Below are 23,141 nucleotides of genomic sequence, written 5' to 3' on the forward strand. Positions count from 1 at the left end.
TTCTTGGTTGGTGAGGCTGTAACGAAACCCAGTTTCCCTCGGGATCAGTGTGTCTGCCTGCCTGCCTGTGGTGTAGCGTAATGTTGGTTCAGTCATCGCAACAGGAGCCTTTCCTTGACACAAGTTCTGTTTCTAACGGGGTTCTCTGCCTCTCTCACTGCAGTGAAGGTGGTGCAGTTTGCGAACCTGATGGGTCTCCTGGGCTCGGGCGTCGATTCCACTGCCGTTCTGCGTTGTATTCAGCAGGTGGCCATGCTGGTTCAGGGATGCTGGGTGGTTAAGAGGTAGGTGCCAAGAATCGCCGTGTTTCTTGCTCAGGACAAGCTTCCTGCTTCCGAGTTAGGCTGAGGAAACATTGCCTTTGGAAGGATTCTCCAAGTTGAGGGGAGTTTGTTAGAGATCCAGTGCAGTAACATGCCCTTTGTATCCATTGAGCCTGTGCCGCCCAGTTACACCCATGACCAGTTAACCTGGAAACCTGCATCTTCGGAGTGTGGCAGCACCACGGAGGAAACCCGTGTGATCAGCAGGAATTGAATGCCGACCACTGGTACTTTAATAACATCACATTAGCGGTTATACCACTGTGGTACCCTTTTTGTATAAGTTTGTTTTGGCTGTATGGTCAGCACAGATAGGGTGGGGCAAAAGGGCTGTTTCTGTGCTGAACAGTGTTTGTTCATACCACGCCCTCACCCTGCCCCACTAATCAAATTCTTCATTCTGCAGGGAGCATCTTCCTGTTCTTCGGTACAATGGTCTTGTCTCCTCTCTGTCCATTAGCATTTGCCCAGATCACTTCATTAACAGCTGACGTTGTCATTCTAACTTCATGCATAGATTTTCAATGCACTTGTCTGACACCTTCTTACCATTAAACTCCACACTGAAAGTTGCTCCCTTAAGGACCCAGTGTCATTCAAACCCTTTTTTTTACATCTATTTACATTTTTTTAATAATCTCTGAATATTCTGTCCAATCGAACTGAGCCTTTGTGTTGTTGACTGGCTTAAACACTCCTTTATCTCCCCCATAGAAACACAACACACACACAAAATGCTGGAGGGACTCAGCAGACCAGGCAGAAATGAATAAACAGTTGATGTTTCATTTCCATAGACACTGCATGAGTTCCTCCAGCATTATTCACTTATTGAGAGATAGTGTAGAACAGACCTTCTGGCCCTTCGAGCTGTGTTGCCCAGCAACCCGCCTATTAAACCCTAGCCTAATCCCAGGACAAATTGCAATAACCAGTTAACTGACAGATATGTCTGGACTGTGGGAGGCAACTGGAGCACCCAGAGGAAACTCACAGGGAGAACATACAAACTCCTTATAGACAGTGGTGTGTGTGTGTTAGTTAGTTAGTCTGGATTTCCAGCATCTGCAGAATCTCTTGTGCTTATCTCTTACCTGCTGCTTCTACCAGTCACTGACCAATTATGACATTCTCTTACAAATGAACTTTTCCACTCTACCTTGGTACAAGTGACAATAACTGATTCCGATTCCACATTCCTGACCTACTGAGTGTTTCTATGTAGGTTCAAAGAACTTTAGTCTGCGTTCATTGAGTTGAAAGGTAAGATTAGCTTCGTTAATGTACATTGAAACATACAGTGAAATGCATCATTTACATCAACAGCCAACACAGTGTGAGATGTGCTGGGACCAGCCTGCAGGTGTCACCATGCTTTCAGTGTCATCATAGTCAACAAACCCTAACTTGTAGATTTTTGGAAAGTAGGAGGAAACCACACGGTCTCCTGGGTGAACAGCGGGAATGAACCTTGAATGGTGGTGCTGTTAACAGTAGCATTACTGAGATGCTAAGTCACATTAGTTTTTGATTGCTCAGACCTGTGGAGAAGCAGCACTACTGTGGTTGAGTTTTGTCTTTTGAATCAGTGTTTAACTCTTGGCTAATGTACTGCTGTCTTCTCTTGGCCAGTGACGTGCTGTACCCCAAGGACTCCTGCAGTCCCCACAGTGGAGTTGCTGCGGAAGTTCTGTGCAGAGGAAGGGACTTTATTGTAAGTACACAAACGCAGACATATCAGATCAGAAGTCTGGATTGAAAAAGGACGATGTGCAATCTTTTAAGCGCTTTTAGTGTGTTCTGGTGCTGGCAATAATGTTCGACACCAAAAAACATCCCAGGATAAATGGGTATTTCATTGATGATAATGAAGGGGTTAATAATGAGAGCTGAACTTTATTTTGTAACACAAGGGTGATACGGTAACAAAACAGCACAATCTCTTTACAGCACCAGCGATCACCAATTGGGTTCAGACCTCCCACTGTAAGGAGTTTGTGCATTTTTCCCATAGCCGTGTTGGTTTTGTCTGGCTGCTCCAGGCTAGGGTTAGTAAGTTGTGGGGCTGAAGCATTTGGAACAACTTGCTGGCTGCCTCCAATACATTTTTGGACTGTTGGTTGTTGACGCAAGCAGCATGTTTCACTTTGTTTCGATGTGACAAAGCTAATGCCAAGTCTTGGGGGGGGGGGGGGGGAAACACCCTGCTTGCATTCTATATAGTGCCATGAGAAAGTTGGGAAAGGCATCACATAAATGCACCGTCTGTCTTTATATCAGGCTGTGAAGCAATAGATAATGCAGACATTTTTTGTTGTGTCTGTTATTTATCTAAAAAGCTGTTTCACTTGTGATGTTCCAACATAAACAGTAATTTAATTCAGGTTGCAAACATGAAATTCTGCAGATGCTAGAAATGCAGAGCAACTCAGCAAGTCAAGCAGCAGCAATGGAAATTAATAAACTGTCGACATTTTGGGCCGAATCCTTCATTAGGACTGGAAATGGGTGGTGGGGGGGTGGAAGACAGAATAAGAGTTGGAGGGAGAGGAAGGAGTATAACTGGCAGGGGATAGGTGAGACCTGGTCAGAGGGGAAGGGGTGAAGTAAGAAGCTGGCAGGGGTTAGGAGAAACAGATAAAGAGATTGAGAAGAGGGAATCTGATGGGAGAAGGGGAAGAAGGAGGGACCCAGAGGGAAGTAATGGACATGTGAGGATAAGAGAAGGGGTAAGAAGGGAGTTAAAGCGGGGAATGGAAAAAGAAGGGAGGGGGTAGAAATTACCAGAGGGAGAAACTGATGTTCATGCCATCAGCTTGGAGGCTCCCCAGATGAAACATGAGGTGTTGCTCTTCCACCCTGAATGTGTCCTCTGGTAGTAAAGGAGGGAATTGAAATCGGTGGCCACTAGGAGATCCTGCCTTTTGTGGTGGATGTGGCAGAGGCCTGCCGTGTTGCATGAGGGTGTATTGAAGGAGACAGAGGTTAGGACATACTCCCACTGTGTGATGGTGTTCTTAATGGCCTCACCCCTGGGCAGCCTTGAGTCCCAGGGTTCAGTCCCCTCTACCTTAGACTCTCTCCACCAACAGGAATAATTTCCCATCAGCTATCCCACCAGCAGGAATAATTCACGTCAGCTATCCCACCAGCAGGAATAATTCACGTCAGCTATCCCACCAGCAGGAATAATTTCCCATCAGCTATCCCACCAGTAGGAATAATTTCCCATCAGCTATCCCACCAGCTGCTGTCATCTTCATGAGGAGATTGTCACCTTGTCTCAAATTTGAGAAGTACATTGTGAAGATGAACAAGCAAGGCCCACGCTTTTAGCCTTCACCCTGACTTTCAACTTTATTTGTTTAAAGATATCGCATGGTAACAGGTCCTTCTGCCCCAATGAGCCCGTATTGCCCAGTTATACCCATGTGACCAATTATCCTATTAACCTGTACGTCTTTCAAATGTGGGAGGATGCCAGAGCACCTGGAGAAAGCCCGTGCAGTCACCGAGAGAATGTACAAGCTCCTTACAGACAGAAGTGATAATTAAACCCAGGTGGCTGGTGCTGTAATAGCCCAGTTCTGTCTAATCTTTTCCTTGTCTCCCCATCTGTAGATGTGGAAGTTTACGCAGGACCTCTGGGTCATCCGGAAAGAAGTAGCTGCTGTGATCAAGGTGATGGAGTGTTATCTCTGCCACACGTACAATGTGTTGCAATGCTAGTGTCAGCCACTCTTGTAGTGGTGCAAATGTCACTCCACTCTTTAAGGGAGAGAGACAGAAGAAAGGAAACTATAGGCCAGTGGTTGGAAAAATGTTGGAGTCTTAGTGACAGTGAGATTTCAGGGTACAAGGAGGCACATAACACAGTAGGCCATGGTCAGCATGGTTTACTGACTTTGGGGAAATCTTAACCTGACAAATCTGTTGGAATTCTTTGAGGGAATTACAGGCAGGATAGACAAAGGAGAGTCACTGGATGTTGTTTATGTGGATTTTCAAAAGGCATTTGACAATGTGCCACACATGAGGCTTCTTAACAAGCTACAAGCCCATGGCATTTCAGGAAAGATTCTAGCATGGATAAAGTAGTGGCTGATTGGCAGGAGGCAAAGAGTAGGAATAAAGGGAGCCTTTTCTGGTTGGCTGCTGGTGACTGGTGATGATCTGCAGTGATCAGTTGTAGGACCACTGCTTTTCATGTTCTTAATGATTTGAATGGCCAAGTCCACAGATTTGTTTACAGTAAACAGTTTCTGATGTTCACAGTTTACACTTGCTGTTCTACAGATGTGCTAAGTAGGCCTGCAGAAAAAGAATCTCAGGGATGTTAGTGGTGAAGTGAATTTCCTCTGATGATAAATTTTACTTTGAACTTCATCCGCAGAAGGCCCTAGACAGATTGGGAGAATGGGAAAGAAGTGGCAGATGGAATACAGTGTAGTGAAGTGCATGGTCATGCACTGGTAGAAGGAATAAAGATGTAAACTATTTTCTAAATGTGGATAAAATTCAGAGGTGCAGACGGACTTTGGAGTCCTCATGCAGGATTCCCTAAAGGATTTCCAGGCTGAGTCAGTGGTAAGGAAGGCAAATGCAATGTTAGCATTCATTTTGAGGACTAGAATATGTAATGCTGAAGATTTATGAGACATTGGTGAGACTGCACTTGAAGTATTGTGAACAGTTTTGGGCCCCATCTAAGAAAAGATGTGCTGGCATTGGAGGGAATCCAGAGGAGGTTCACGAGAATGATCCCAGGAATAAAAGGGTTAACACGGGAGTGTTTGGCTCTGGGCCTGTACTCACTAGGATTTAGGTAATGAGGGGGATCTCATTGAATATTGGAAGTTCCAGATAGCATGGATGTGGAGAGGATTTCTCCAATATTGGGTGAGTCTTGGAACAGAGGGCACAGCCCCAGAACAGAGATGAGGAAAACTTTCTTTATCCAGGGGGCAGTGTGGAATTCATTGTCACACATGGCTGTGGAGGCCATGTCAGTTGGTATCTTTAAGGTAGAGGTTGATAGGTTTTTGATCAGTCAGGGTGTCATCGGTTAAAGGGGAAAGTCAGGTGAATGAGGTTGGGAGGGATAATAAATCAGCCGTGATTAAATGGAGGGGCATTGTAGATGGGTCAAATGGTCTAATTCTGCTCCTGTGACGTATGGTCTAATCTTTACTGGTTGAGTCATGTGCAAGTACAGTGAGGTGCAACAATTCAAAAAACTTGCTTACAGCAGCATCACATGCACATCTGTATAAACAACACACAGGATATTATCTTAAACATGTCTGCAAACAAAACATCAGTGCATAAGCACAGTTCGAAGCCATGCTTGCCTTCCAACATGATGGAACATTACAGCAGAGCACAGGCACTTTGACCCTCTATCGCACTGACCTTTTGTTTTATTATTTATTTATCAGTACAGGATGGGGTGGGCCATTCAGCCCTTCGAGCCAAACAACCCCGATTAACCCTAACCTAACCACAGGACAATTTACAATGACCGATTAGCCTACCCGGGACGTCTGTGGACTGTGGGAGGGAATTGGAGCACCCAGAGGAAACACCGATTGCACTGGGAGGACGTACAGAGACTCCTTACAGAAAGACACTGGAACTGAACTCCAAATCCCAGAATACCCCCAGCTATAATAGTGTCACGCTAACCATGACGTTACCGTGGTAGATTTTAACCTACTCAAAGTTCAATCTCACCCTTCCCTCCATTGTCCTATCCATGTGTTTGTGAAACGTCCCTAATGTACTTGTCTCCACCACCAGCCCCGGCAGTGTGTTGCTCACACTCAAGACTAGGGTTCAGTAATTTGAAGGCTGTGCAGCCTCCCTCATCCCTCATCTCTGCTTGTCTTCATTTGATCAGCTCCCTCCTGAAGATGTGAAGGATTTCCTGGAGCAAATGTCTGTTCCCCGTGTCAACAAAGGCTGGGAGTTCCTGCTTCCCCACGACGCCAAGTTTGTGAAGAAGCATCCGGACGTGGCCCAGAGGCAGCACATGCTTTGGATGGGAATTCAGGCCAAGTAATCTGATGCTTCACTCGGTCGGGGATGGGTGGGGTTGGGTGAGGCTGAGAAACTGGTCCTAAACATACCAGCAGTAATGAGTTGAACTGCTTATACTACTTTGGGGGGGGGGGGGTGCAGAGGGGTGCATGGACTCTTACTGCATTTTCAATGATACCTTTCTATTGTTTGCTGAGGATTTGGTACTTTCTGCCCAATTCCTGAATGCAGGATGTACAGAACAGAAGGGAAATAGAAGGAAAATATAGTAAATGAAAAGAAGCAAAGTCCTTACTATGGGGCAGAATAAGGAACTGGTTCAAAGTGTTGATGTAAGCTTCCTAAAGAAAGCTTTTGGCATGTTGGATTTCATAAATCAAGTTTTGAGTACAGGAGTTTGGATATTTTGTTAAAATTGTGTAAGACATTAGTGGGGCCTAATTTGGAGTGTTGTGTGCAGTTCATGTCACCGACATACAGGAAAGATATCAGTAAGATTGAAGGAGTGCAGAGAAAATTTACAAGGATGTTCCCAGGACTTGAGGACCTGAGTAATAGGGAAAGGTTGAATAGGTTAAGACTTTATTCCCTGGAGCGAAGGAGAATGAGGGGAGATTTGATAGAGGTGTACAAAATTGAGGAGTTTAGATAGAGTAAATACAAGCAGGCTTTTTCCACTGAGGTTTGGATGAGACAAGAACTAAAGGTCATAGGTTAAGGGTAAAGTGGGGACGTGAGGGGAAACTTCATTCAGATGGTGGTACAAATGTGGAACAAGCTGCCGGGGAAGTGATTGATGTATGTTCCGTCTCAACAATTGAGAGAATAGGTGCATGGTCCAGGTGCGGGTCAATGGGACTTGGCAGAACAACAGTTTGACACGAACGAGATGAGCCAAATCATATGTTACTATGCTGTTTAGATATTCCCTCTGCTCAGAAAAGATTAGTTTATAATTCTTCAGCACATATCCCAGTTTCTGACTGCCAGTGGACATTTAGAACAAAGTCACTCTGACAGTGTAGGAAACAAAGCAACCAGTTTATGCACAAACTCCCACATACTACAATATTATCATCAATATTAACAGTGTTAATTGAGGAACAATATTGGCTGTAGGTTACTGGGGAAATTCCTACTTCTCAGGATTGCTGTGGTATATTTTATGTACAAGGACTCCCTTTAGAAACAAGACGAGCAGGAATTTCTTTAGCCTGAGGATGGTGAGTACAGTATATTTAAAGTGAAGGTTGATGGGTTCTTGATTAGACAGGACATCAAAGGTTCCAGGTAGAAGGCAGGAGAATGGGGTTGAGAGGGAAATGGATCAGCCATGATCAATCAGAAGACCAGGATCGATGGGCTGAATTACCTAACTCTGCTCCTGTGTCCTTGGTCTCTGGTAGGGTTTCTCAGCCTATTTTATGCATGGACCCCTACCATTAACTGAGAGGTCCATGGACCCCAGGCTGACAGTTTAATGTTTTAGCTGAAATATTGTACGTCCTGATTGTGGTCCCTCTTCACTGCATGACAGTCTCATCTGACAGTGATGCTTGAACCCCTGAGCTGCCCTCAACCTTCCTCCTTCATAAATACGAGATGAAGGGGCTCAGATTCCTTAAGAGCCACCAGGTAGGGTTCAGCAGAGCCTGAGGTATCCAGCAAGATGCAGACTTTCTTCTCCAGGACAGTTCCAAACAAATGGCAGCTCCCTGTCCGAAGACATTTCCAGAAAACACTCAATTATCTTGACTAGACACATGAGAATCTGCAGATGCTGGAAGTTCTGAGCAACACACACGAAATGCTGGAGGAACACAGCAGGTCAGGCAGTATCAATGGAAGTGAATAAACTGTTGATGTTTCAGTCTGAGGCCCTGAGAACTGGGCAAGATACGGGAATGAAAAGGTGGGGGAGAGGGAGGAAGACAGGCTAGAAGGTGACAGGTGAAACCAGGTGGGTGGAAGTACAAAGGAGAGGAGAGTAGAACTTGGGAAGAAGTGAAGAAGGAGGGGTGGGGGGTGAAAGGCAGGTGAGGAGAGGAGATAAGAGACCAGAATTGGGGATAGAAGGGGGAGGGGCGAAACTACCAGAAGGAGACATTGATATTCATGCCTTCAGGATGGAGACTGTCCAGACAAAATATGAGGTGTTTCTTTTCCACCCTGAAAGTGGCCTCATGGCAAAAGGGGCTGTGAACCAACATGTCAGAATATGGGTGGGTATAGGAATCAACATGGTTGGCCAGCGAGACAAACTCTATTCCTGTTAAGGTGGTGGGAAGATGGTGTGTGTGCGGATGTCCAGCAAATGGAGGAGACGTGGATAAGGGTAGAGGAATGGTGGAGGCAGGGGAGGACAGCATCTCTGATGTCTCTTCTTTCTCTGTCAGACATTTAGTGAGTTTCCAAGGTTGGGGGATTGTCAGTGAACCTGGCCATCTGGTAGCTGAGAGTCTTTTGCCTTTTTAAATTTGATTAGGTTCACTTATTTATCATGTTGAAACATACAGTGAAATGTGTCATTTGTGTTTTACAACCTACACAAGCTAATGGGGGCAGCCCACAAATGTCACCACACATTCCAGCTCCAACATATAGCACGTCCACAATGTTCAGACGAACACTACGTACCACAAGCAACAGCAGTGCTCTTTCCCCTCCCCCCACCTTTTTATCCCAACATCTTCCCCTTTCCAGTCCTGCTGAAGGGTCTCGGCCTGGGATGTGAACTGTTTATTCCTTTCCATAGATGCTCCCTGGCCTGCTACATCCCCCCACCATTGTGTGTGTTGAGCAAATCAACCCATTTTTGCACACACACACACACACTTCAGCCTCCAGACTGAGGCCCCGGGCATGCAGGCCCCAGGCCTCCAACCTCTACTTGCTGATCTTGGTTGAAAAGTTGCATTGTTTCACCATGGGGATGGAGAGGTGGGCTGTAGGTATTGGCTCCAATTCCTGAGCTCAGTCTTCCCTCTGGTTTCCCATCAGGTGAAACCGTTGCTACGGTAACATAATAGTCTGTGCTGAAGATATTAATTTGATCTGGCTGCCTTTTATTCCGCCCATTGGCCTCCTGTGCAATATTCCACATACTTGAAATTTTATTAAAACGCTGTACTAGTTGAGCTTGTTTTCCTGTTTTCTCCGTGCAAAAGCAACAATATTTTAATCACAGCTCGTCCAAAGCCCTTGGTAGAGTCTCTCACTGGTTTTTCCCCTGCGTGGAGAGGCCTCTCCAGTCTCTCAGCGAGGGTGGGGTATTATTTTACCAAGGGATTGCTGACAAAACCCAGGTCCTTTAGTCAGGAAATGTGTGGAAAACAGGACTTATTTTTCTGTTCAGTGTGCTGTCTGCTATAGATATTGCATTCCACAGGAACTGCTGGTATGCATTGTGTGGGAGAGCCAGCTTTTTAGTACACTCTATAAACACAAGATATTCTGCAGATGCTGGAAATCTGGAGTAATACACACAAAATGTTGGGAGAACTCAGCAAGTCAGGCAACGTCCATGAAGAGGAATAAATAATTGACATTTTGGGCTGAGACCCTTCATCGTGGCTGAATTACTATCCCTCTCAACCCTATTCAGCCTTCTCCCCATAACCTTTGACACCATTACTGATCAAGAACTTATCAATCTCCGCTGTAAATGTACGTAATGATTTGGCCTCCACAGCCACCTGTGGCAATAAACTCCACAGGTTTACCACCCCGGCTAAAGAAATTCATCCTTATCTCCATTCTAAATAGACCCTGTATTCTGAGAATGTGCCCCTCAGTCCTCGACTCCCCAACTCAGGGACAGGGAGAAAACATCCTCTCCCTGTCAAGGCCTTTCAATATATGATAGGTTTTAATGGCATCTTCCCCCCCCCCCATTCTAAACCCCAGCAAATACAGGTCCAGAGCCATCAAAAGCTTTCATTCCTCTTGGGTCATTCTCGTGAACCTCCTCTGGACCCTCTCCAATGTTAGCACAACCTTTCTGAAGTAAGGAGTCTAAAACTGCTCACAACACTACAAGTGAGGTCTGACTGACTAATGGCTTATAAAGCCCCAGCATTACATTATATGACAAGAATGGAGATGTACTCAGCAAAACTGCGAAGACTGTGTCTATTTTGGCGAAAATCCCCTCCCTCCATCAAGTATCACTTGCAACCATTTTTGCTCCTCTCAGTGTGTCCTAACCCCTCCCACCGCCCCGGTGTGGCTTACAGAGATGCAATGTAGAACTGAATAAACTGATCCTGTCCTCCTCCCCCTCACCCACCTTATTCTGGCTTCTTTTTTCTCCCACTCCCGATGAAGGGTCTCAGCCCAAAATGTCAGCTATTTACTCTTCTCCATAGGTCAGGGGTTTCCAACCTGCTTTATGCCACGAAGCAGTACTAACACCATTAAGCAAGGGGCCTGTGGATCCCAGGTTGGGAACCTCTGCCATAGATGCTGAACTCCACTGCATTTTGTGTGTGTTGTTCTAGATTTCCAGTATCTGCAGAATCTCTTGTGTTCAAGAGGTGCAAATTTTTATTTGAAAGTAACTTTGTTTGAAAGACTCAAAGGACACAAAATAACTCAATAATAACGGGCACTTGCTATTCAGTACTGAACAGTCATTTTAAAAAAAACATTTGGTACGTAGTGAACAGTTCTCAATATATTTTGCAGCAGAGTTAGCTGGTGAGAAGTTTAAATTCACATAATTTGAGTAATTAATGTTCATTCGGTTGTAGGTGAGAGCCTGCACCTGCTGGAGGAATGCTGCTGGTGTTTTTGTCAGCAGTCGCTTCAGGCTTTCTCTGATAAGCTCTGCGCGTGGGAATCCAGCTGCCTTTGTCAGTTAACTCGAGAAATAATAGCCAGTGCCAACAATTTTCCCTTAACAAGACCATGACATTGCAACCCTTATCAGGATCCCTCGTTAAATTTGCACAAATTGATAGCAAGAGTAATAACTCATTAAAACATTACCTGTAGTGGAGGGAGCCCTTCTGCCTGTTTTTGCAACTTATTTGCTCCTGTAGTCTAAACAAAACTTTAATTTGAGGGACAATTAATTTTGAATGTCTCTATATTTAATCCAGAATATTAAGGTCTTTCTAGAGTCACAGAACAGTTTAGCACAGAGACAGGACCTTTAGCCCATCTATTCAGTACAAAACTAATCATCTGTTTACTCCCATCGACCTGTACCCAGACCACCGGCTCCCACTCCTCCCATTCGTATATCTTTAGCCTGCCAACCAGACCATTGCCTCACCATATCTCTCCCATCCGTGTATCTTAGCCCCTCCCATGCCCCTAGATTTCTCCCCCCCAACCCCTCTCATCCGTGTATCTGTGCCACCCCTCATTCACTCCAGACCATAGCCCCACCATACCTCTCACATCTGTGTATCTATAGCACCCCCTCCCCCCATACCCCTGGACCATAGCTCTCTCTCTCCCCCCCCCCCCCCCCCCCATACCCCTCATACCCGGACCATGGCCTCCCTCCATACTCCTCCAGCACTCCCATATACCCCTCCATGCCCCTCAAACCCGGACTATGACCCCAATACCCCTGCAATACTACCCCGCCCCCATACCTCCTGGACCATAGCCCCCAGTACCACTCCCAAATTTCTCTTAAATGTTGAAATTGAGCCTGTATCCACATCATCTGCTGGCAGCTCATTCCGCACTCCCAATGCCCTCTTAGTGAAGAAGCTGCCCCTGAGGTTCCCTATAAGTATTTCACCTTTCACCCTTAACCCACGAGCTCTAATTCTTGTCTCACCTAACCTCAGGGAAAAAAGCTGCCTGCATTTATCCTATCTGTATCCCTTGTAACTTTGTCTATCTCTATCAAATGTCCCCTCATTCTCCTGTGCTCCAAGGAATAAAGTCTTAACCTATTCAACCTTTCGCTGTAACTCGGATCCTCGATTCCCAACAACATCCTTTATAAATTTTCTCTGCATCTTTCAGCCTTATTTTCATCTTTTCTGTGGGTAGGTGACCAGAACTGCACACAATACTCAAATTAGGGTCAGCAATTTCTTAACAAAACTTGAGTATAATTTCCTGTTTATTTCTGAAGACCAACCTGCTTCTTTATGACCATCTATCTGTGGGGCCACTTCCCAGGAATCTGAATTGACCCAGGGATTCAGAATCCTGTGACATAAAATGCACATTGATCTGCGTTCGCAAGGCAGACTCTAGAATTAAATGTGTGCTTCTGCAACTAGGACTAATGAAGGGTTCCAGTCCAAAAAGCAAATCTTTATTCCTCTTCTTGCATCAGGGGTTCCCAGTCTTTTTTAATGCCATTGACCAATAAGTAAGGGCTCCTGGAACCTGAGTGGGAAACCTCTGCCTGCTGACCTGCAGCATATTGTGTGTGAATCTCAGAATCAGGTTTATTATCACTGATGTATGTCGTGGAATTTGTTTTGCTGCAACAGTACAATGCAAGACATAATAAATGCTATAAATAAATACTTTAAAATTTAAATAAGTAGTCCAATAATAGAGCAAAAAACAGTGAGGTGGTGTACATGGGCTCATTGTCCATTCAAAAATCTGATGGTGAAGGGGAAAAAGCTGTTTCTAAAACATTGTGTATGGGTCTTCAAGTTCCTGCCCCTCCTCCCTGATGGTAACAATGAGAAGAGGGCATGGCCTGGGTGATGGGGTCCTTAATGATGGATACCTTCTTCTTGACACGTCACTTCTCTGCAGAATCCCTTGTGTTTACTATCGGTTTTTCCCTGCAGGTTAGAGAAAGTCTACAACCTCTCCAAGGAAGACATGATGCCAAAGAAACACGACTCTCAACCAGGTAAGTCACCAGCTTTTAATCAGCTGGCAAATTGGGAAATTGGTGCTAAACATTAATTTTTGCAAATCGCGAGCAACTCATTATGATTGTAAAACTTCAAAGTTCAAAGTAAGTTTATTATCAAAGTACGTACATGTCAGCATATACTAACCTGAGATTTATTGTTTTGTGGGCGTTCACAGTAGATACAATGAATGAAACACAATAGAATCAATGTAAAATTACATGCAGACAATCAATATGCAAGTACAAATACAACAAATAAGTAAGTGATATTGAGAACAGACAGACATACTTTATTGATCCCGAGGGAAATTGGGTTTCGTTACAGTCTCACCAACCAAGAATAGTGTAGAAATATAGCAATATAAAACCACAAATAATTAAATAATAAGTAAATTATTCCAAGTGGAATTAAGTCCAGGACCAGCCTATTGGCTCAGGGTGTCTGACACTCCAAAGGAGGAGTTGTAAAGTTTGATGGCCACAGGCAGGAATGACTTCCTATGACACTCAGTGTTGCATCTCGGTGGAATGAGTCTCTGGCTGAATGTACTCCTGTGCCTAACCAGTACATTATGGAGTGGATGGGAGTCATTGTCCAAGATGGCATGCAACTTGGACAGCTTCCTCTTTTCAGACACCACTGTCAGAGAGCCCAGTTCCACCCCCACAACGTCACCGGCCTTATGAATATAGAGTCCCTGAATGTGAGTCCATAGGTTGTGTTATCAGTTCATTGCTGAGGTGATGGAAGTTATCCACATGGTTCAAGAGCCTCATGGTTGTAGGGTAATAATGTTCCTGAACCTGGGAACTTGGGCCCTGAGGCTTCTGTATCTCCTCGGTGGCAGCAGCCAGAAGAGCAGCAGGGGTCCTCGATGGAGGCTGCTTTCTTGTAGAAGCACCCCTTGTTAATGTGTTCAGTGATGGGGAGGGCTTTGCCTGTTGTGGATTGGGCTGGATCCACTACTTTTTGTAGGGAAACCTCATCCATGTTGTCAGACAAATCAGATGTGAGTTAGGCTGTGAAGTGTTGCTGAACTTTGTTCTTGGCATCGCACATCCTTGTGGATGAGCAAGGTTGGACTCACACCTGGTGGGCATGTTATCGTGGGGTTAAAGTGAAAGCTTGAATAGGTTAGGGCTTCATTCCGTGGAGCATAGGAAAATGAAGGGAGATTTGACAGAGATGTACAAAATTATGAAGCGTATCGATAGGGCATTTTCCACTAAGGTTGATGAGATGAGAACTAGAGGTCATGGGTTAAGGGTGAAAGTTTAAATACTTAAGGGGCATCTGAGGGGAACCTCACTCAGGGTGGATGTGGGTTTGGTTGCATCATTTATGGTAAGTTTGGTTAAGTACGTGGATGGGAAGTGCAAGTCAAAGGGACTGGGCAAAATAGCAGTTTTCATGGGTTAGAGTGAGCATTTTTCTCTGCTGTGGTGTTGTATTCCTGTGATATTTACAGCTGCCCCCAGCACATTTACTTAGAGATCCAGTGCAGGGTAGGCCCTTCAAGCCGCACTGTCCAGCAACCCACCAGTTTAACCCTAGACTAATCATCGGGCAATCTACAAGGACCAATTAACCTACTAACCAGTATGTCTTCGGACTGAGAGGGGAAACCAGAGCACCCAGAGGAAATCCACATGCAGACAGGAAGGAATGAACAAACTTGCTTACTCAGGATGCTGGAACTGAACTCTGAACTTCAATGCCCCAAGCTGTAATAGCATCGCACTAACCACGGCACTACAGTGGTGTTACAGTGCTACACGTGCCTGTTCACCTACTCCCTTACTTTCATTCAGGGCCCCTCCTCCACCTTTTTATTCTGGCAACTTTTCCCTTTCCAGTCCTGAAACATCGACTGTTTATTCATCTCCATAGATACTGCCAGACCTACTGAGTTCCTCCAGCATTTTGCACAAATGATACATTTTACTGTATTTTGATGTTGTTGTGATATGGAAATCTGAACCCGAGACCATTCCATCAATCAAATGTGTTTTGGTGTTGTAGCAGCCAAGTGTGAATTAGATTATTCCATGCAGCCTGGAATCATTTTGCACACCAGTGGACCGCAGATGTTAGTGAGGCTTAGTTGTTAGGTGCCAAGCAGCATGGCTGGTGGCTCTTTGAGATTTCACAGCCCACTCTCCCTCGGACACATCTGTTGTTTCTTTGCGTGGTGATGGTGCCTGAGATTAGATCAGTTCCTGATCATGCTGTCCTGTGGGAATGGCCCTGAAAATGAGTTAACATATTAGACACCTGTGCACTCGACCAGATCTGCAATATGTTATTAGCACAAAACATTCTGCAGATGCTGGAAACCCAGAGCAACGCATACAAAATGCTGGAGGAGCTCAGCAGCATCTATAGACAGGACTAAACAATCAATGTTTTGGGCCAATAACATTCATCAGCACTGGAAAGGAAGGTGACAGAAGCCAGAATAAGGTCTGGGGAGGGGAAAAGTGAGCAATATCTAAATGTTGCAAAATTGCAGAACTCTGAGATGCCACAAGTGACTAGGAAGTCCAACAGAATCAGAATACAAGAGATTCTGCAAATGTAGCAAGACCAGTGCTGGATGAACTCAGCAGATCAGGCAGCAGCTATGGAAAGGAATAAACAGTCAATAGTGTCCCGATGAAGGGTCTTGGTCTGAATTTTGTTTTATTTAGATATAGCACAGTTACAGGACCGATGAGCCTGAGCTGCCTAATTATAACCATGTGACCAATTAACCTGCTATCCAGTAGATCTTTGGCATGTGGGGAGGGAACCCACGCAGTCATGGGAGAATGTGCAATCTCCTTGCAGACAGCAGCGGGAATTGAACCCCAGTCACTGGCACTGTAATAATAATATGCTAATCATATAATAAAGGCTTACAGTCAATCCCAGATAGGCAAATAGTTTTATTACTATCACGTACTCTGAAGTAGGGTGAAGAAGTTGTCTTACATACAGAAGTTCATACAGATCAAAGGGTAAACAATAACAATGCAGATTAAAGTGTTACAGTTAGTGTCACAGTAGCCGATAACGCTGTTACAGCTCCAGCCACCTGGGTTCAATTCCTGCACTGTCTCAGGAGTTTGTAAGTTCTTCCCATAACCGCTTGAGATTCCTCATATATTCCAAAGATGTATGGATTAGTAGGTTAATTGGTCACGTGGGTGTAGTTGGCTTGTTACTGTTCTGTATCTCTAAGTAAGTAAATAAAAGATACCAGGAAAGTGTTGTGCGTGCAGACAACGAAGTTCAAGTTCAAAATTGTGAGGTCAACACTTCATACTAGGGGACTGATCAATAATCTTATAACAGTGGGGTAGAATCTGTCTTTGAACATGGGTCATTGGATTGGTCTGGGATGGGGAAGGAGTCTATCTCAATTTTGTGACTCCCATTTGAGACGTGGGTATCAGTAGATGAGGCACATCAGGGCTTACCTGCATTCCTTCCCTTGAATGATATTCAGCCGTGTGTACCCATTAATGCAAGTATTTAATCAGCCAGTCGTCTGGCAGCAACTCGATGGGACAATAATAGAGCAGTGTAGATTAGATGGGCTGAATAGCCTGACTGTTCACTGTAGTGCTCTGATTTTTATAAGAGATTAAACAAATTGGAATTTTTTATTGAAGTCTGAGGCTGGTACCAGAATGTGTAACATCAGTTACGGGCTGCCCCCAGCACATCCTCAGTTTGTGTTAGTTGTTAATGCAAATGACATGTTTTGCTGTCTGTTTCAATGTGCACGTTACAAATGAAGCTAGTCTAATCTAATCTGAATGTGGGAGGAAACGAACACAGTCATAGGGAGGACATACAAACTTCTCACAGACACTGGTTGGAATTGAACCTGGGACGCTGGCGCTGTAAAGCGTTGTGCTAAATGCTATGTTATTGTGTGCCCCCCCCCCCCCCCCCACAGTGAAAGCATTGGGAGTGACTGGTCTTTGCTTTGTCTTTGAACAGCTGTGCCTGTGGTGCTGAGCGGGGAGCGGCGGGTGGCCACAGCCAAAGAGCGTCTTCGGGAGAACCATGCCACCCTGGACAGCAACTATAGGCGGCGGAAGTCCCCCCATGGAGTGGACACGCAGAACCCCGACAGCTCCTTGCTTCCTGTCAGGATCAAGGAGGAGCCGCTAAGTGAGGAGGAACCCATGGACACGCTGCCGTGGTCGGGCAGCATGGTGACCAACGGCATCCACACAGACGAGAGCTCCCGTGACTCAGCGGATGAACATGCGGGCGGACAGAGCAAGCAGGTGTCGGTGGAGCTGAGGGACTTTGTGTACAGCATGCTCAGGAAACACTACGTGCTCAGTTTAAGTGAACTGAAGCGGCTGTTTAACCTGCACTTGGCCAGTCTGCCCCCGGGCCACATCTTATTCAGTGGCATCTCGGACCGAATGTTACAGGAGACCGTTCTGGACTGTGGCTGCAAGCAGATCTTGGTGCCTGTAAGTAACCGAGCATACAGAAAGGACTTGTTTTGGGCGGGATTCTAAGTATACTGGAGTTATAACGTAGAGGATGGGGTGGGGGGGGGGGGTAAAACTGGGTAGAAAAATCAAAGAATGTATTCATTAGAAGAGCTTAAATTCAAGAACGGTTTGTTTAAAAAAATAATTAATTATGAAAGTACATATACATCACCATATACAACCCTGAGATTCATTTCCTTGTGGTTACTCACAGTAAATACAAAGAAACCAAAAAGCAAACAATAATAAATAAATAAGCAATAAATATTGAGAACATGAGATGAAGAATCCTTGAAAGTGAGTCCATAGGTGGTGGGACCATTTCAGTGATGAGGTGAGTGAAGTTATCCTCTCTGGTTCAGTAGCCTAATGTTCGAGCAGTATTAACAGTCCCTGATCATGGATGCTGCTTTCCTGTGACAACACTCCTTGTAGATGTGCTCAGTGGTGAGGAGGGCTTTACCTGTGAAGGACTGGGCCACATTCACCACTTTTTGTAGGGATTCCCGTTCACAGGCACTGGTATTTCCATACCAGGCTTCCATATACTTGTAGAGTAATGCAGCTCAGTTCATCTTGTCTGTATCAGCAAAGATTCCCATCTCAGTCCTTTGCATTTGCCTTTCTCTGGCCCATAAATGTTTCCTATCTATCTACCTTTCATGAGTGTCTGTACAATGTTATTGATGTACAGTTGTTATCACAATAATGCAGTGTGTTGTATGACATGGGTGATCATGATCGTTCTTGGCAGGTTTTTCTACAAAAGTGATCTGCCATTGCCTTCTGGGCGGTGTTTTTATAAGACAAGTGACCCCAGCCATTAGCGGTAATCTTCAGAGATTGCCTGAAGTCAGTGGTCACATAACCAGGATATGATGTGCACTGGCTGTCCATACGACCATCCACCACCTGCTCCCATGGCTTCACGTGACCCTGATCGGAGGCTAAGCAGGTGGCCTGCTGGCTGGCGGAGGGAAGGAGCGCCTTACACCTCCTTTGGTAGTGATGTATCTCCACCCCACCACCTGTGTATAGGTCCTGCCTCAAATGCCACTTATTTCACATACTGTTACCTATATGCAAAGCAAGAGCAACAGCAGAGAAGTGGGGTTAAATTTGTACTGATTCGTGTTAGCCAAGTCATTGGATATATTTAGGGTGGAGGCTGATAGGTTCTCGATTTGTCGGGGTGTTCAGGGTTACGGGAAGAAGGGGTTAAGAGGGTAAGTAAGTCAGCCACATTGGAATGTCAGAGCAGACTGGGTCAATTTGCCGAATTATTATTATGTGATCTCATGTATTATGGTCTTTTGGTCTTTCAAACCTACACACTGGAGCCTCCATACTAGATGATGATACACCATGCACCCATGGAAAGTTGCTAGGGTCTCCTCAAAATCCTAGCATGCCTCCTTTGTGATTCATTGGCTCATGACCTGCCAAGACAAATACGTGCACGCAATAGCCTGCAGGAAAAGAGAAGGTTCTTCAGTGTATAGTAGGGCCATTCGGGTGCCATGTTCTCGCAAGGATCTAATTGATCATGTGTACTTGCCAGGTTCTTGGAATTGATCATCATTAAGCTGGGAGACGTGCGGAGAAGATTAATGAGGAAGCTGGTCTTGACTGGGTAACAGTTTCTTCCACAGGCTGAGAGAGTTAATACCCTGTCACCACTGCATCCTTGTAACTAGGACAGCATTCACATACTGACCAGCTTCTGTGCAGATAAAGTTACCCCTGAAGTTTCCCATTAAATCTCTTCCCCTCTTGCCTTAAGTCCGTGTCCTCTGAACGTAATTCTCCAATCCTAGGAGAAAGACTCACATTCACCCAGTCTCTACTCCCCGTGATCTTACACATTTCTAGTAAGGGCACCCCTCAGACTCCTATCGTTCAAGGACTTCTCCCTATAGTTAAAGTGTTCAAGTTTATTGTCATCTGACAGTACAAATGTACAACTAAGCAAAACCATATACACAGCACGTGAACCATGTACCTGTAATCCATGGTCTTTGTTGTACAGCGGTCCCATGGGCTCTGCCATTCACTGTACAAATCCTGATTTGACTTCCCAAAGCACCTCTGTTTGCACTTGTCTGTGTTTCACTTTCAACTTCACGTTTATTGTCATCTGACTATACATACAAGAGAAAGTTTGCGAACCTTTTGCAGTTACCTTGTTTTCTGCACTAATTACTCATAAAATGTGGTCTGCTCTTCATCTGTTACAATAGTAAACAAACACAATCTACCTGAACTAATAACACACAAACAATTGTACTACTTCTCATCAACGCTGAGTACACTATTTCAACAATCACAGCCTAAATTCAAAAAAGTATGTGAACCTCTGGGGTATCAATAGTCAGGTATTCCAATCAATGAGCTGAGATTGGAGGTCTGGATTGTAAAGGTGCCCTGCCCTATATATAAAAAAAAAGACACACAGTCAGGTTACTGACAGAACCTGCTCTCCTCAAGAAAAATATGTTTATGTGCATCATGCCTCAATCGAAACAACTTTCAAAGGACCTTAGAAGAACTGTAGAGATGCATGAAGCTGGAAAAGGCTACAAAAGCATTTCTAAAGACCTGAGTGTTCATCAGTCCACAGTAAGAGAAATTGTCTACAAATGGAGGAAATTCAGTACAATTGCTACTCTCCCTAGGAGTGATCGTTCTGCAAAGATCACACCAAGAGCACAACGTGCAGTGCTAAAGGAGGTGAAAAAGAACCCAAGGGTTACAGCAAAGGACCTGCAGAAATCTCTAGAATTCGCTATTGTCTCTGTTCTTGTGTCCACTATAAGAAAAACACTGAATGAGATTGTTGCTCATGGAAGGACACCACAGAGAAATCACTGCTCTCCAAAAAAATACATTTCTGCACATCTCAAGCTTGCAAAAGCCCTAATGGATGTTCCACAGTGCTCGTGGGACAATGTTCTGCGGATAGATGAGACAAAGTTTAACTTTTTGGCAGAAATGGACACTACTGTGTTTGGAGTGAAAAAAGGCACTGCACACCAGCACCAAAACCTCATCCCCACTGTGAAGCATGGTGGAAGGAGCATCGTGGCTTTGCTGCCTCAGGGTCTGGAAGGCTTGCAATTGTTGAGGGAACAATGAATACAAAGTTGTATCAAGACATTTTACAGGAAATTGTCAGGATAGTGGTCCATCACCTGAAGCTTAATAGAAGTTGGATGATGCAACACGTCAATGATCTAAAGCACAAGAATAATCAACAGAATGGTTTAAAAATAAGAAAATTCATGTTATGAAATGACCCAAATCAGAGTTGAGAACTTAAACCAATTGAGTTGCTGTTGCATGATCTGAAGAGGGCTGTTCATGCAAGGTATCCCAGAAGTACTAATGAAGTGAAACAGTTTTGTATGGAGGAATGGTCTAAAATTCCTCCTTGCCATTGTGCAGGTCTGATCAGCAGCTACAGGAAACGTTTGGTGAAGGTTTTTGCTGCTAAAGGAGATTCTGCCACTTACTAAATACAAGGGTTCACATTTTCCAGCCTGGACTGTGAATGGTTAAACAAGGTATTCAATGAAGACATAAAAAGTACAATTGTTTGTGTGTTATTTGTTAGGCAGATTGTGTTTGTCTGTTGTTGTGGCTTGGATGAAAATCAAACCACATTTAAAGAGCAATGCAGAAAACCAGGTAATTGCAAAGGGTTCGCAAACTTTTTCTTGCAACTGTATATACAACCAAACAAAACAATGTCCCTCCAGACCTCAGTGCACCCACAAAACGTACCATACATGGCACTTGAAACAAAATATTGCCATAAATAACTGATTGAAATATACTTATAATTACTAAAATTTTAATATAAAAATGCTTATAGTGCGCAGCACAGGTAAACAGCTCACTGTCCTAGTGACGAGACCTTGGTGGTGCAGGGTATTCATTAGCCTCACAGCCTGAGGGAAGAAGCTGTTACCAAGTCAAGACCAGCTTCCTCATTAATCTTTGCCCGTTTTCTGGTTTAATGATATCTTTGCTACAGAAGCATAATGAAAACTATACATGGTTCTCCAAATACAGCTGTAATATCCAACCTGCCCACTCCTGGACTTGGTCAGTAACTGGTTTCAGCTGCTTGGCTGTACAGCCTGAGGCACCCTTGGATGGGGACTGCACTTCACTGTCGTAATGACTGATGAAAACAGTGGTTAGATGGAGGGTGTGGATTGTTGGGGAAATTTCTGGAGGGTGGGGGTTGTTGTGGAACAATATGAAGTGATGCTCTTACAAAGGTCAAACCTGAAGACAGAGTACGGGGTTAATAACAGTGTGGAGGAACAGAGGGACCACGTCACAGTCATCATGCAAGTTGATACGGTGATTAAGGCATGTGGTGTGTTGGCCCTCATCAGTTGGGATCTTGAGTTCCAGAGCTGCAAGATCATGTTGCAGCTCTGTATGACCCTGGTTAGACCTCACTTGGAATATTGTGTTCAGTTCTGGTCGCCTCATTATAGGAAGGATGTGGAGATTTACCAGGACGCTGCCTGGATTAGAGAACATGTCTTATGAGGATCGGTTGAACGAGCTGGGGCTCTTTGGATTGAAGGAAGATGAGCGGTGACTTGACAGGTGTACAGGTGAGACATTGATGGAGCACGATCTGTCAGAGACTTTTCCCAGGGCAGAAATGGCTAATACAAAGGGGCATAATTTTAAGGTGGTTTAAGGAAAGTATAGGGGGGTGTCAGAGATAGGATTTACACGGAGTGGTGGGTGCACAGAGCATGCTGCTAGGGGTCTTGCTAGAGGCAGATACATTAGGGACATTTAAGAGACTCTTAGATAGGCACTTGGATGATAGAAAAATGGAGGATTATGTGGGAGGGGAGGGTTAAGTTGATTGATATAGTAGGTTAAAAACGGTTGGTACAACATTGTGGGTCAAGAGGGCCTGTACTGTGCTGTAATGTTCTATTTCTAATCCAAACTGCAAGGCAGCAGCGGGATGTTGTGGAGCATGGGGTAATGGTGTTGGCTCAGGTTATTGAGCTTGATGTATTGAATGCTGAAGTGTTGTCAGGTGTACTAGTGTTTCAGTTATTTGATTTTGGTGTGAAGTTAGACCTAGACACTGGTCGTATCTACCCTGCTGGCTCTTGGGTAGTTTCATGGGATCTTTAGCCTCTATTTGAGCGGTGAGGTGACCGGAGACCAAATAATTTTAAGCTGGTCCTCTAGTGCCTTCCAGTGCCAAGTGACCCTTTTAGGGTGGGCTTGAGTTGCACAGGAAGATCAGGCAGCTGAGTGGCCATCCATTTAGCACTGAGGTGAAAAGTCTTTTGAAATCTTTGTCACTGAGTAAATTGTGACAGATAGAAGGATTTGTTGGATACTAACGGGGTGCAGAGTTATTGTGGGAGAATGGTACT

General features: G+C 44.7%; 1 protein-coding gene across 5 annotated transcripts in view; it reads left to right on the top strand.

Annotated features, from left to right (window-relative positions):
- polr3e (polymerase (RNA) III (DNA directed) polypeptide E) overlaps window positions 1-23,141 on the top strand; it is a 65,615-nt gene that overhangs the window by 29,147 nt on the left and 13,327 nt on the right. For all 5 annotated transcript variants that reach the window (XM_059978964.1, XM_059978963.1, XM_059978966.1 and 2 more), the window contains 6 exons: window positions 164-284; window positions 1,956-2,037; window positions 3,945-4,004; window positions 6,223-6,380; window positions 13,142-13,206; window positions 17,204-17,691. In XM_059978964.1, the coding sequence (XP_059834947.1) occupies window positions 164-284; window positions 1,956-2,037; window positions 3,945-4,004; window positions 6,223-6,380; window positions 13,142-13,206; window positions 17,204-17,691 (974 nt within the window). The remainder of the gene's footprint in view (window positions 1-163; window positions 285-1,955; window positions 2,038-3,944; window positions 4,005-6,222; window positions 6,381-13,141; window positions 13,207-17,203; window positions 17,692-23,141) is intronic.

Source organism: Hypanus sabinus, chromosome 9 (assembly GCF_030144855.1).
Source record: "Hypanus sabinus isolate sHypSab1 chromosome 9, sHypSab1.hap1, whole genome shotgun sequence".
Classification (NCBI taxonomy): domain Eukaryota; kingdom Metazoa; phylum Chordata; class Chondrichthyes; order Myliobatiformes; family Dasyatidae; genus Hypanus; species Hypanus sabinus.